This window comes from Spea bombifrons, chromosome 5 (assembly GCF_027358695.1).
Source record: "Spea bombifrons isolate aSpeBom1 chromosome 5, aSpeBom1.2.pri, whole genome shotgun sequence".
NCBI lineage: Eukaryota > Metazoa > Chordata > Amphibia > Anura > Pelobatidae > Spea > Spea bombifrons.
In genome coordinates, this window is record NC_071091.1 from 80,269,587 (window position 1) to 80,286,001 (window position 16,415).

At 37.1% G+C, this 16,415-nt stretch overlaps 1 protein-coding gene across 3 annotated transcripts in view; it reads right to left on the reverse strand.

Annotated features, from left to right (window-relative positions):
* Positions 1-1,847: 1,847 nt before the first annotated feature.
* The window catches only part of ZNF521 (zinc finger protein 521), a 144,915-nt gene continuing 130,347 nt past the window's right edge, over positions 1,848-16,415 (reverse strand). For all 3 annotated transcript variants that reach the window (XM_053468234.1, XM_053468233.1, XM_053468235.1), the window contains one exon: positions 1,848-2,679. In XM_053468234.1, the coding sequence (XP_053324209.1) occupies positions 2,650-2,679 (30 nt within the window). In that variant the 3' untranslated portion in view covers positions 1,848-2,649. The remainder of the gene's footprint in view (positions 2,680-16,415) is intronic.

Below are 16,415 nucleotides of genomic sequence, written 5' to 3' on the forward strand. Positions count from 1 at the left end.
GGTAGCTGCAGAGGGGGCAAGCTGATCAAGTAAAATAAATGAAACCTGTGCAGTTGTACAATCTGTGGATAGTGGGTACAGCCTTTATGTGACACAAGTTATTCCACATTAACTTTTAGAGGAATATAAATCTTTATGAAAACAAGCATGTGTATTAGTCTAATGATTTCCATGTCTTCTATTTGGCCGGTCTTATTTCAGCAAAATGGCTGTGAAACTCATTATACTTTGGGCATTCTAGGCATTTCTCTAAACCTATTTCAACTTACCTCTGAAGAAGGTAAGGAGAAACACGTCAGAAATTTTCTTTTGCTACTAAATAGTTCAACTGGATTTGATGAAAATAAGTACATCATAAGTACATTACAATTAATGATTTGGAACTTTTGTGCATTTTATGTATTTTGGACAGGGGGATTTCAAAATGTTTCTCTAGCAACTTTATATATTCAACACCCATTGTATAGCACTGTGGAATATGATGACCCTATATAAAACAATAATAATAATAATTGATATTTATACCGGAATGCCAAAAAACATTTGCATCATTTATGATTTTATTTTTTGGAAGACTAAGTTGTATCACTGTAAATAACATAAGTCACTAGAACATCAGCTTTTATTTCCTTAGAAGGCATATATCTAATAATGAAAACGTGTGAATCATCTTTACAGAGTCTAGCCTTGCTCCCTAAGGGAAACGCATTTAATATTTACCTGACAAGTGCATACAATAAAAAGGATAACAATTACAGGGACTCCGAAAACATCACCTTAAAGTAAGTGGAAAAACACAGAAGCGGTAATTTTACCTCAGGTGGGAAAAAAAACCTGCCATTGTATCTAAAAAAATAAATACATTATAACTACGAAGCACATACATGTTTCTAAAATATGATTTTACCGAATAGCACATCGTCCTCAGGTTGTGAATATCAACTTTTTTCCATACCCCCCAACTGTCCTGTGACTGGCCCATAGCTCCCACATGGTCTCTTTGTGGCACATCAGGATATGATAGTATAGCCTCAGGTTCTGCTTTAAGGGGGTAAAGTATCACTTCAGCCCTGCCTCTCATTATGCCCCCCCAATGACGATATCTTTCTTTGGATACCTGAAAGGTTGGTGTGGGGGGGGGGGATATTTTGCGGTTCCTTCCATAAGTCGTAACTTCCTCTGATGACGTGAAAAAGACATTATACAGGGCCTGTGGATGAACAGCTACCGGAGATTGTGTTGACCTCATACATATTTGTATAACATTATCCCAATCCCTCTTCAACATTTCATTTCTAGAGCAAATGTCTTGCCTTTTGTGATAACAAAATAATTCAGTTCCTTTAGGTAATTTTGGACTTTTTGTTTTAGCTCAGGAATATATTTTTTGAGAACTAGCGCCCAAAATGAAACTGCATATTAAGGGTTTTTTTTTTTTACTTTACTATTTATGAAGTACCATTTCTACCTGATATTCATTAGCTCTTTTTATATAAAATACTCTGCTAAGTGGCTCCCAGGGGGATTCCCGCTTACCTGAGCCCGTTTTGTACCCTGCTTACACGCGGTGCAAGCTACCACGATGATAGGTAACCTCGCGTCCCATACAGGGCTGGCCCATATCATGGCAAGAGGGTCTATATTTCCACAAATTGTAATCAGAAATATATAGCATGATTCTAAGTTTGTGTTAGCAACAGAAATAATTCTATCAGGGTTTGCAATACTCAACAGAAAAAATAAATAAATAAAAAAATAAATAAAAAAAATATACACTGCATGTTTCTTTTACAAAGCAGGCTGTGGATAACATTGTCTCTTAACTAGAAAATGAAAACGCTTGCATATAATGGTAAATTGAATTTATTTTTTTCTTGAAAACAATTCCAGTAATCTCCAGGTTCAGACCGCAGAGTAAACATTAATAACAGTAACATACAAGTTAGTTTAACGGATTTAAGAATTTTGGCTGTGTGAAATCAATAAGGAAAGGGTTTTTCGACAGACAATGCTTCAAAATGGCTTCCAGGCGAAAAGTTTCCTGGACAATCTACATGAACAGCTATTGCATATACGATAATGCTGTCATACCGCAAGGCTTACAAATATATATATGTATATATTTATATAGGCCTCATTCAACACACTTATCTAAATGACGAGAAAAGGCTTTTTCTGCGAGAGAATCTTCTGCAGAATATATGTTTTTAAAAAAAGTCTTAGATTCGGCTGTTTGATAATAAAATGTATAGTAGAGACCAATATGTATCGGACAAGGTTTCTCAAGGTGTCACAAAGCCAATTGTTTTTTTGTACTTTCAGCAAGTAGTCCATATAGGTGCAAGCCTCACTCCTCACGACTCCATAATCTTCTTTTCTTCGAATAGGGCCCGAGTCATCTGTCTTTATTAGACTTGTTTAGTATTGAACAACATAATACATGTGCAACACTGTATATATACAAGAAGTTTATCCGGTGCTCAAAAGTCCAAACACATGAACATCCAACAGTTCCAATAATACAAGTTTTATGGTAAAATACAATGATTTTGATTAATATACATGAACAATCAAATTTTCGTGCAAAGATTAAAACATGTTCCCTTTTCTTTGTCTCCAAACATATCTTCCCAAGGATCCTGATTTGCACTAACTGCTGTGTTGGGTCATTGTGTGGTTCTGGAGGGAAGAAAGAGAACATACAAATTATATTTCAGTACATGAAAATATACGCAGGTTTTATAAGAGGCTAAGAATTCTAGGACTGCTCAACTGTATGAAATTAGTGACAAAACTAGGAAACAGGTGGGTCTATGTGTGACACAAAGTGGTAAATTGCACTCCAATCATCACCCATGTGTTACCTGATAAAGTTATGGGAAAGTATGGCAAGCTGTGCCTATTACAGCACAGAGTTTGGTTCTGCTAACCCTTCTTTCAGGTCTAGTGAAATCAGATATAGTCGTACACATAAACGGAAGGAGCATTGCTACTGCGATATATATTTATGGTAAGAATGTGTTGCCAAATGGCAATGTGTGCCCATGATTTAAGTAAATGAAAAGAAAGGTTCTTCTAGAATGCGGTGACTGTAGTTCAATGTTGATAAATAAAAAAATAAATGCTTGAGACGTGTTAATTGAAATGAAGAATATAGTATTTTGGTACTATGCTGTTGGGGACAACAGAGGAGAGCGATTTGGGTGCAGGACACATATTCTACTGTGCCCTATTTAAAAAATTATATGTTTTACCTTTCAAGGCTGTAATCACACTAGGTGTGATGCACTCCTGCCCAGTAAACATCCTGAGCTCTTAGAAATGATTTACATCAGGGCATGAAAGACAAGCATGGGGATATCGGTCTCAATAAGACCATCTCCCTATAACAACACATAAGCTGCCGACACTTCAGACCTGTCTCCCAAGAATCGACTACTGCTCGACACACCCTGGGCGAATATCAAGCCTAAGGGGAAGTCGTGACATTTAGCTCTGCCCGCTCTATATCTGGTTAATCGTACTTTTCATTCCTTTTTAAACAGAACTTGTCATTATTGACTAAACTTCTAAGAACATTACCGATGTTTCATCCATGCCCTCCACCCCATAAACAAACAAAAAAACATGCCTGTGTCTTATGATGTCTAGGTAGCTGTAACATCCACCCTTGTTAATAGCTCTATCATACTGTTCACAATAAATATATTAGTGCAATGACTATGTGAAAATCACATGAAATGCAACGCAGAAAATGTAATTAATTAAAATAAGGTAAATGTATGGACTGCTTCCTCAATACTGCTATAGAGTCTCAAATGGCTAACCTGGTTTCGAAATGACCACACGCATGCTGGCAGTATTAACTAGGCTTTAATACGCATAGACATACAGCCAACAGCCTATAGTATCATATAACACACATGTGATAGAGCATTAGAGTAAATGCATGGTGTTGTACTGATTATTTCACCTAAGCTGTAAGTGCTGTTCTGGTTGTATCTAGTACTCAAGTGATAACTCTAATATCTCTGAGAGCGATCTGTAAAAGTGAACCTGTCCGCTCCCGCAGTGAAATGTGATTTCAGATCATAAATGGAACGCCACAAAGCAAATCATTTTTTGCAGTTACTTTCAGTAGTTTTTATATTCTTTGCTCTTTTATCTTGCACCGGTTTTCAGATGAGGCTTTTCTTTTCCAGAATATAGACACAAAAAAAAAACAAAAAAAAAAAAAAAAAAAACATCCACTGCATTTGCGGATTAAAATCACAGTAAGGAAATCTAACTAGCCTGACCGCAATTTAAAGGGCAAATCAAAACACTCTTAATAAAATCTTTCAAAAGGTCAAAACATATACGGTAGCTGATCCATCATGGTAAACATACAGTGAAACCGTAAAGCGTAAATCTAAATGTATTACTCACAAACACAAGTAGCCCTTCCCCCGACTAAAATATGCCATGAGCTAAATAGAAATTAAAGTTTTAATCCGAACCAACAGATGCTCTCTACACCATTACATTTGGGTATCCGTAGCCAGAATGGAGCGGAAGATAACATGAGATGTACATAATTCTTTCAACAGATGGTGACAGCACCACGGCAGAATGATATTTCTCCCTAATTCAAGAACACAAACAGAAGTAATTCAGAATTACACATTAATTATACTACGCTTCATGTCACCATATTTTTTGGGACACTAATACAGCTGTGCTGTGTTCCACGGTTTGTAGAAGTCTATTTGTTCTGATACATACTGTACTACATCTTGGAAAACAAGAGAATTACAGTTATACACTTTGCCTTTAAGTGCTTTCCCTTGTATTTCTTTTTTTTTTAACAAAAGCAATTGGTTTCCAACAGTCCAGATAATAAGTCTTTTGACCTGCATTCTACTTTGACCTACTAAGGTCATTGCTGCGCTCAGACATATAGCTGATTTCGGAAATGCCTGCAAGTCCTGCATTTCATCTCCTACCCACTCGAAATAAAGCTCTCTTTAAATGTGTGTGTACGAGTCCCACCAGACCTGATAGGCATCCCTGTTGTGGGCAATGGAGGGACAGAAGCTTTCGCCTTTATTAATGAATGCAGACCATTACGAGTCTGGCTGGCTCCTGTACGGTTCCCAGAAGCATATACTGTACGTGACTTAAAATGCTGTAATATTGACACAAAGAGCGTTAGGCACCCCTAAGGAAAATTACTCCTTGGATATAATGCAGGCTCATAACCACTCTAAGAGTACAAAATCAAATCCTCTGGGATCACAATGACATATACCGCATTCGACTTACTCCCAGAACATTACAAAGAATTTCTTTGTGAAGGAATTCTCAAGGACAGCATTAAACGGAGTTTTGTAGCAATGGTCTGGCTTAAAGCCTTAGCATTAAGTCGTTTGCTTAGAATCAATGAAAGCGCTATATCATCTGCATTAATCAAAGAATATGGTTCAATACACGTTCTATTAAATTATACTTTCTAATTAAGATCTTCTCGCCCTGTCGTGCGCTCTGTTCCACGTTATAATTTTGTAAAATGGTAACAGACAACTTTAAAATTTCTCTGCAGAGCAAAGGGGAAAAAGAAAACACTGCAATGTAGCTAGTAATATATTTCTGAATTACTAAGTGACCTAACAAATCGCTAAATTACTTCCCCATGTCCGCTAATAAACAGCATTGTAATGTAAAACACCTCAAAGTCCGCAAAGACATGAAACATTTTTAATTTGAATTTTAAAAGATGCGAAACATTTTTTTTTTCGGGTTATGCTGTAGTGCTCAGCAAGTCTATGCTTTAAGTAAATGCTCTTGACGGTTGTTGCCAAAGCAAACAATTAAATCATCCAAACAACAGGAATATTCAGTTGGTTGCGGTTTTAAGACCACTTTTAAAAATGTTGCACTGGATCTGCTCTTTAAAAAACAAACAAAAAAAAAACACTATTTGGGGGTATAAAACATGATTCTGGTGAGAGTAGAAGCCACCAATGGAATGGTCAGATCAGCAGGAACCTTGCGGGATGCGGATAGAAGGTCCAAGTGGGCTGTGCTGCTGACTTCGGAGGACATACGGTTTTGTTCATGGGGAAGTGGGTGGGGGAGTGTAATACACAAGTAGAATATGTAGAATATCACTACTATAATAGAATAACGGCCGATTTATTAGGTTCTCATGTATGGAGGCAATAACCAAAAGATCTCAAGAAAAATGTATATATAAACCAGTCTTAAATTGTGGAAGTTCCCATCAGTGATCCAATCCAGGGGTTGAAGATAGATTTGAAACTACAATCTTATTAAGAGGAACCTAAATGACAGACAGAGGATGGAAACAATAATACAATATAATAATAATAATAATCCAATTCAGCATACGGCTCAAAAAGACTCAGATTACTCTTCCCAGTAATATATTCAGGGATTACAACAGTGTTGTAGAGACAGATGTGCATGTGCCAGTTTCTGCTTGTCTTTAAGTTCCGCTGCAATGTTTAATTTATTACATCTGTGCATAAATCAGTTGTGCTTATTTTCTTCACTTTCATTTTAGATACCCAAAAAAGAAATGGAAATCTAACTTCCTGTTTGGTATGTGGCAGATATCTTAATCCTCTGTGAATAATCGTTTTCCCCAAACAACTGCAGAACGTATTCCTTGTACCAGCGTTGTGTTTCATGCCCCTTTAAACTCAGCCTCAATTAAACTCCTTCTAAATATTTAAATGCGAGGTCTTGGTAATTGGTTACAAATAATGGAACCTTAAATTAATAATAATTACACTGAAACGCACTACGCTAATCACGATGTTTGAATGCCTTCTAGCCTCTTTATATAAAATAATACCTTTTTTTTCCACCATTTATGTTTTGAATAGGGGTATTAACATGCCAAGTGCCAACATATTCTTTTATAATTCTTTGCAAGATCCATTTCAAATCCTAAAGTGACTGGCGCTTTTAGGATTTAAACCCTTGCCCGCTAGATTCAAAAGGTCAACCAATTAGAATGGAGGATGCACACCGAGCTGCAATTTGTATGCAAAGGGCAACCTTTCACAGACGTTCCTTGTCGCCTGTGTACAAACACACAAAAGATCTTTAAATAAAAGAAACATTTTAGAAACAAGAGACTTGGTTACAGGTGGCTTTTGTATTTACACTTAGCTCCTTATACATTGTTACATCAAATGGTTGGAGAAAGAACTGCCAACGTTCTCAAAGAAAATCCTTCAACTTCATCTACGAACTGGGATCTATAAGACCGTTTCTATAAAATCTTGGTAAAGCCTTGGAGAAAGAAGAAACCCTCTCCCTATTTATCATTCAGTGGTTTTTACATGAAACCAATCATCAAAGGACATGATGAATTCACCATATAGAATAAATGATTTCAATTGCGGAGCTCACGAAACAAAATCAAGTTAAATCGTGCGGTACATTCGGCCATCAAATGAAAAAAGTTCTTTATTTATTTATTATTAGCAATAAATACTGCAGAATACATGAATGATTAACCAACATAAAATGCAGCATCCACTGACTGAATTACAGGTATGAACACGGACAGATAAAATCAATGGGCAGGATATTTTTAAATAGTAGTTTTTCCAATTCTGAAATGAAAAAAAACATAATTCTCTAATTTCTGCCTAAACGTATTGAGGGAAAAAGCTGTATAGATCCTTATTTATGGTTTCTGCCTAAACCCCGTGGACACAGGCTTTAGTATTTTTGAAATATTTTTTCAGGGGTAGTAATAGTCTTTGTGCTCAGGGACATTTTAACACTTATACTTAGACAAACAGGCAACACAATGCAATTCCTAAAAGCAATACAAAAAACAATTGGATCTGTACTTGGAAGTCGCACGTAAAATCTATGAATCGTTGTGCTGAAAATAGTATTGTATAAATGATTGACTTCTGGTACAAGAGTCACAGAAGAAAACATGAGCCACTTTATCTTTTCCCAAGTGAAAGACCTTCAAGGTGGACATCCAATTTTTACCAGCTAACATAAAGCATACAACTATTGGCCTGCAACATCTGCCCTCACTCTTTCCTACGATAAAAACGCACACATAACTTGATTCTTTGCTGCCTTTTCCTTTTGTAGGGAATTCAGGATAACAATGTCTTTAACACATCGAATGTCAGAAGGGCAAGGTAAAAATGTACTGCATGCACTTGAAAACCAAGCGATGCATGAGAGCCCAGATGGGAAGCACCCTTACATGCAATACGATCAGAATACAAGGGAAACAAATTAAGGGCAAGAGACCCGAGCTTCAAATGACAGACCTACAGCACCGCTGTAATGGCTAGTAAATAAATAATGAATCCAAAACAAGCCAGTCTCAAAATGAGGAAATATCAGCTAGAAACTTGCTTTTCTGTTTTCTATATGCAATTTCTTGAGTATATCTAAAATCATCCCACGACCACTCATTGTGATTCATTTTATAATTATTTCACATAGTACATAATAAAATGTTTTATACCACATATATTCAGCTGCACATGTCCTCCGTTATAATAAAAAAAATAAAAGACAGATGAAAGAGTAGGTGGTCGAGTCGTTAAGGTCATGTAACGTTCTCTTGGTTTGTCTCTCCTCTAGGCGATTCTAGAGATATATGTAACAGCGCTTTAATTTCTGTACACGAGGATGTGCTGTAGCTATGGAGAAACTAATCTATGACTCTTCTATTCCAGCAGTATGCTTATCCAAGTCAATTTTAATTCATTACAACACAACTGCATAATTAGAGGGGGCGGAATCTTTTGAAATGAAGTATTTAATTTGATCCTAAAATAAAGGCAAAATCGTGCTTATCCGAGACCAATCTCTTGTGCAACCGTGCATACTTGTAGAAATTCAAAGGTAAGCTATAAACAAGCACACACAGCAATACTTCGCAGTATGAAGAGGCAGGCAACAGGAGGCCAGCTTTCTAATCAGTCCTCAAAGGAACCAGCAATAAAGAAGTGCCACTTATTCTAATTTAAAGCTAATACAGGCCTTTCACCTTCTTAAAATGTAGAGAAGAATGGCTTCATTAGACTAACTGGGGAAAGGGGAAAAAAGGCTTCAATACTACTTTGCACTTAGCCTGCGAGACAAAAAGTAAATTGTTCCAAAATGTCCTAACTAAAATAACAGAGGCAGCAGCTTAACCCTCTTCTTAAATGCGGTTAAAATGAAAAACTACATCTGAATGAAATACTACATTTTACCGCTTGCATTAAAAAATATAATAGAACAGAGATTTAAAGAAACAGGGATCTATTTTAATTACGTCGCTTCCATCAGCTGGCACTCGGTTGGGCGGGATTTGAGACTTACTACAGCATATAGCAACTAAGATTTGGCGTATGAGTATGATTTTGAGAACATGAAATAAATGTATTATTTTAGAGCGGAAACTAATCATAATCAGTTATAATTCTTATCAGAATTGGGAGTTGGGTTTTAAGTTCAGAGAGCTGACATTGACTGGAATGTAAATGAGTAATCATCATCAACCCCATGCTGGTGGACAAGGTGGGAACCATCACATGTACACCTGGTAAGAACTTCCTTGTCTTATGTATGAGAGTCACAAATCTGATGACAGAACACTGCTCTGTAGACAACCACTGCTCAGCTTTACAATTAAACATCTCTCTACACATGCAAAAATAATTGGCCTAAGGCAAGCCTACCCAATTGATTTATGTATATTTCTTACAACGGTGTTGTACATGGTGAGGGATCAATACTCATCTTGCTTGTTACACTCAATGCTGCTGCCTGCAATGAAAGCCCCAAATCCGCTATTTATGTCAATGGGCAAAGGTTATAAGTCTGGAACCATAGGACTTACGCTGATGTATTTTTCAGGTAAACCATGGCGGCCGAGTAAGGAGGCACAAATTTAAGTTATTTTAATGGCGGGCACCCGCAGTCTGCAAGAAGTCACTGAAGCGTTGTTGGCAGGATCTTGACTGGCCACCAACCACACACACGTGTTGGCAAGCTGTTAGGTGAATGTGGTCACACGTGTTCTGGCGGAGTGGAGGAATTGTCTTCACCTGTATATGCTACACAGCAGACACTTTGAACAGATTTGGGAATCTGATGTGTTTCTCCCTATGGCATTTAATTACCACTCTTACTCCAAAAAGTAGCATCTTCGAGTAAATCAAAATCAAAATGATTTTATGTTTCTATCTCATTTTCTGCTTAAACCTATCAACTGGGAACTGGGACTACGCAGTGGTATTTTCATAATTGTGATTAAGTCATCAAGCATATTATGACAGATTTTGTGAAAGACACAACTGTCATTCTGTTCAATACTAATTGCTAATGAGGTATGAGTAGCACATTACATCAGTTTTTTGGAGAATGAAATTTAGTAGATGTGTGGATACGTTTTAAGTGTATAGCACCCCATACCTTGCCAATATTTTGTCCTGTAGTGTCTGGACAACGTGCTAAAAAGGCATGGTTGTGAAACTAAATAACATTCTATTCCCCTTCAGACTGTATATAAGTGTCCACAACAATGCCGGACTGTCCGATCATCACACCTGATAGGAATTAGGACAGCCGGCACGTATGCAATCACCTGCCTCTGTATACATGTCTCTGGCCATTCATACCTTCATATAGGCCAGTTTGGCATAATTTTAGCCTGAGCCCTCCATAATCTTTCTCCTAGACAAAATCATATGGGTTTTTATTTGTCACAGAACAAGGACAGCGTGGTGGATATATTAACATGTGAAAAAAGAATATATATATTCTTGCTGGCTGAGGATGATGGGAGTGGTCACAGCTGAAAAACTAGGATTACATTTTATATATATATATATATATATATATATATATATATATATATATATAATCTTGTTTGCTCTTTTCATGCACTCATTCATTTTAATACAGCATTTCTCTGATCTGCAGCCACGCAGCAAAGAGGAGGCTGGATTAAAAATAAAAAAAAGAAAAAGAAAAAAAGCACACATCGTTCCGTCTAGTAGAAGATTACTGAATCTTGACATTGTATCCCTTGCCAATATGAAAGAAAAATAGCGTTTCTTGACATCAACCAGTGTCTTTAGTGATCTCCAACTGTTTAATCATGTACTTTCAATAATCATGTTACAGCACATGTGGCAATAGCCTTTTCTGTTTCCCCTATAAATGCCTACCCTACATCATTATTTATATATAGTTCAACTGATCTGTTTTACTATTATTCCACAGAAAAACAGCAGGGGGAAGGGGATCGTCTGCCTAGAACGCTGGCCGTGATATAGAGACGTGAAGCAAGCGATGCTAAATAATGCCGCTCAAAGTTGCAGACAGTTCGGCTACAGGCCAGAAAATGAATCCAATTTTTCATTCTGTCATAAATATTTCAGTGCAAATGTTCTTGATTTGCTGCAACTGTGGTTAAGAAAAGGGCCTCCATGTGAATATTAAAATAAAATATATATATATATATATATTTAAAAAAAAACGTATATAAGGAGGGAAGAAAATGATCTGGCAAATAGTTTAGCAGCAAATTAATTTCTCATCAATTTGTGGAGAGAGGAAGAAGAAAAAACATACTTAGAAATATTAAACAGTGGTGCAGCGTGATACAAACAAGCAAGGGGAAGAAAAAACATTTATCCGTCTCTTCCTCTGACAGTTTCTCATAAAATATCTGCAGTCCATCTATCTTTCAGTACTTCAGACTCCTCTGGAGAGAAGAAATAGTAGTTTAAAGCTCACTTCAGTGCCAAACTGCAGGAGATTGCTTTCCACAGGACTCCTGCTGATGGAGGCCTAGGGGAAGAGGCCCAGGAGTTATTCAATCAACTCAAGACTCTGGGGCGGCTGGAGGTCCTTTGAGGGCTGATTATAAAGCTTGCCCTCCTGTTGCCTGCCTCAGAACAGAACAAAATGAGCAGTCTCTCGCTGAGCAGATTCCGCGAGAAGGAATTTCACCTGTCATGGAGTTTGTCAGAATTTCACGATTTATCTTTGTGCAAAATTAATAAAACACCAGCTCGGATTTCAGCCTAACAGTCTCTGCCGTGTCATCTCTGACTGATCTTTCACCTAAGAAGCCCGGAGAAGCGAGATAAAGTCATCTACGCCCTACTTAACCTACAAACTTTTGCACGGTTGCCAGTGTTGCATCATGAAAATTTTGGCTCGCAACGAGCACAAAGCATATGCGGAAATGCTTTTTTTTCCATGTGCTGAGAAAAACTAGTATACAAAGTTTGGGAAATCCAGTTGTTTTTTGCCTTATGGTCTCACATCTGTTGAAATCATTGTCTGTTCTCAGAGGTTTAAGTTTATTCCTGCATAGCAGACACACTCCGTCAGACTACACTTGCAACAAGAATTGGTTCATGTGTTTTGTCTTACCCTGACTTCATAAAAAAAAAGTAGAATTTTTTTAAAGTAATACATTCTTTTTTTGGTCACGTTTTTGTTAATATGAGTGATCTGTGTGTTTAATACAATTGGTTAGGTACGTTGCATGACATACAGAACCATAGACAGGACGAGGTTGGAATGAAAAAATATAGAATATACTGGAACGTAACATGGTGCATGGTAGAGAGACCAATGGATGGTGGGACGTTCCATAGAAACTTATATCCAGGTAGCACACAGAGGGAATTCAAGGACGCAAGCCTCCCAAATCAAAAAGAAATAAGGTATCGCAGACATGGCTACTAGAATGTTTCCAGAAATGCAAACATTCATTGGATTATATCTGTTTTACCTAACTTGTTTTTGATTTGGGAGGCTTGTGTCGAAGTCTCATGTCCAGGCTCTGAAAGCTTACATGACTATATTTATATATTTATTGGGACTATATTGGCCCAATAAAGTTATCAGCTTTAACTAAAGACTTGAGTAGTAACCCACATTACTACAAATATATATATATATATATATGACTACTAGAACGTATCCAGAAATGTAAACGGTCATCGCACGTGTGTGAATCTGGGTAGATATTATAATGATGTGGGATAGTACTTGAGTCTTAAGTTGAAGCAGATACCTTTTTTCTTGGACCAACATAGACAAAGATGTAAATTCACAATGGCTTTCGGGACCTTATATGGAAAAAGAAACTCTCAAGATACATAAAAGAATGTAATATTTTAGCAGCCACGCACAAAAACGTGACATAAGCTTTTGGGTCCTTAGGGATCTCCTCTTCACATGACTAGTACTAGAGAAATGTTGAGAAATGTAGAATTTACTGTTTTCGATCAGCCATATGTATGTACTGATATCGTTTTTTTATATCGTGAGTGGCTCATTACAATTTACAGGACAATAAAGGAGAGCTATAATAGGCTTAGCAGACATACTAACAGTATGATCCACTATTCTGTTTCATTAGAATTAAAGATTTACATCTGTGTCATACATAATACTTATAACAGATTTTTGTTTTGTATTGACTTTGAATTCCAAAGGAAAATATATACTGGTCAAGATTTGTTTTATTATTTTAAACAACAGCATGAGAATGAATATATCTGTAGAAGGACTCCTAATAATAAAACGTGAATTCACCTTTAGTGCCCACCAGGAGAGGATATCTCCATAAAGGAAAAGGCACCCAAGTGAGCCACTGAATACACAGGACAGCGGGATATGCGGGCGACCTCAGCAGGGCCCTGAAGAAAAGCATTAACTCTGCAGAGGGATAAGGGTTCCCAATGGAACGTGGTCATGAATTATAAGTGAGCACAGGAGCATAATCTGAACCCTAAACATAAATATAGGTATATATTTCTATACATTTCTCTCCTGCAAATTAAAGTCATGTGTAATAAAAAATATATATATATGTAGGCACCACTAGTAACTACGTGGCTTACTGCTTACCGCCGTCTTGCATGTCATTTGGGGCTAAATCTGGACTCCCCACCAAAAATAAATCCCCAAAAGCAATTCATGGACTATTTACCTTCAACTTGCTAACACATGGAGCTCTACAGAATAAGACTTCATACTAGCTGCAGGTACCTTGGATGTTTAATTTATTCTTTGCCATTTCCTATTTTTAAGATGTGTTTAAACGTCCTTTTTCCTGGGGCAGGCCATACCCTATGCAGTCTGTATACAGTTTAACCCTCTACGATCCAGAGACCGGCACCGAGCTCTGATTAGGATTTGTGATGTGCTCCGGCTCTCACGGGGTTAACAACAAAGCTTTCTTGCTTCCCTACAGTTGTTTAATATTACATGGGTTTTAGCGGATTAGTTTACCCAGCCTTTTCACTAGAAGCTTAAGACTTCAGTTTTATTTTCTTGTTCTAAATGACGACACCGCAAGCACTGCTTTTAAGCACAATTCATCTTCCCTGCAACGTTTCAGGCTTTCACAGCGAACGCAGCGCTCTCACTCTCTCCCCGACTCGTTTCCTCCAAAACTCTGGAGCCCTACTAGGTGTAGCTTGAGGGCAGAAAGGATGTTACACGCTGTGACTTGCTGCAAATACTACAATAAAAAGATAGCACTGTGAATTCCTTGTAAATTCAGGCTGAGGACTTGAGCCGCCTGATTTAGCAAACTCAATCAAGGGCAAGATAATCGATATTCGACCAGATGCACAGCAGTGCATTGTTGTTTTCTTTTTCTTTTAAATTTCAAAATTACACAATAAATAACAAAAAAATGTAAAAAAAAAAAAATGTAAAAAAAAAATTATAAAAAATAAAATAAAATAAGGTACACAATTCTTTCTCCTATGGGTAGCAGGGGATTGGCATCTTGTGGAATCCTGCGATGGTGATAAGTAGCTGCATTGCAGGTGCAGGGAAAATTGGGATTCTATAATTTCCAGGCATTTAAGTCTGGCTACCAGTACCACTGATGTTTCCGCCTTTTCCATTCTACCTGCTTTTCTTTTTTGTTTCTTCCTTTTGCTGGCTGCTTCAGTACTTTGCTTCTCTTTTTTTTTTTCTGAAGCTTTACTCTTGCTGCACTTCTGGGATTATTGTGAACATGCTCATTTATTTATAAAGCACCAGACAAAGCACAGCATGATTTAGGGGGAAACTTACAAGCCACGACATATAACGGATAGGAGTGGAAGAAGGGGCCAAGCTTTTGAGAAATCTAAAGAGCTTATCAGATGGTGGGGTGGGGGGGGAGTGAGATACGCTACATGAATTTCTCATATCTGGGTGGTTTTAAATTTTAAAGGGCCTTAAACATATCTAAAGCTACCGAGGCAAATAATTTCACACAAGCTCAATAAAGAACACAATAATATGTAAAAAAAATGACAATTGTTCATTTGTCTAAAATGTAACAGTTCTGCCCTATCCATTTGCACTGGTGTGAGATGCTCGGCTGGAGCCATTTGGCTACCTCTTTTAAGGCTAGTAAAATGTTGGTATGCCTGAGAGCTGCCGCAGTCATGAACCCTGAGGCTAGGAGAAAATACATCGGGAGCAGGTCGAACATGGCTGGCTTTAACATTACCCCCCCCCCAAAAAAAATTATATATATATATATATATATATATATATATATATATATATATAAAATAAAAATATATCAAGGTATTGCTGTTTCTTTAGAGGAACAATGGACAAAATAGACAAGTGGGGCCCCATTAGTTACACTGCTTTTATAGCTGACCAGATTTCTTTTAACATATTATCCTTTACCAGACAAAGATATTTAATGTTCTATTCAGTAATCCAATGTGGATAGTGCTCAGTTGGCCACACAGCATAACCTGCCTCTGATTTTTTTTTCTACATTATAAAGGAAAAAAAAGGAAACATAAAAAAAGAGATGTTGTATCATCCTGGACAACTTCTGCTGCTTTTTAATCTTTTATTGTTGCTACAAGCTTGTGGAAATCATACAGGAAAACAACCGTTTATTACAGATTTTTGGCACAGTGGTTAAATGAAATCTCAACAAAAAAAACGCCGATTAGGTATAAAGCTATCATTTTAACTTGTCACAGAGCTTTCTTTCAAAGTTCTAGGACACTGATAACATGAAATTATCAGAGAACCATAATACACTCACAGGAGAAAATTGTAACATCCCCAGAACATTCACCGGCATTGTTAGGAGACAAATGATCAAGAACGAAAAACCAAAGAAAAAAAAATTGAGATATAAAATGGGCCAGTTGTTAATGTAATAATATGTAATAAACCAGTCGAGGACCTACTGCAATGAAATCCTAGTGAAGCCAAGATGACCTTCTTAAGGAAGATGTGACAGGCAATTCCAACATTTCTAAGCGACAAATTATTACTGTGTCAAACACAAACATCCATGTTGGGTAAGGAACACAGAGACAGGGAGCTTATATGTAAAGCGCTTTTATGAATAAAAATTGTAATTTCTAGGA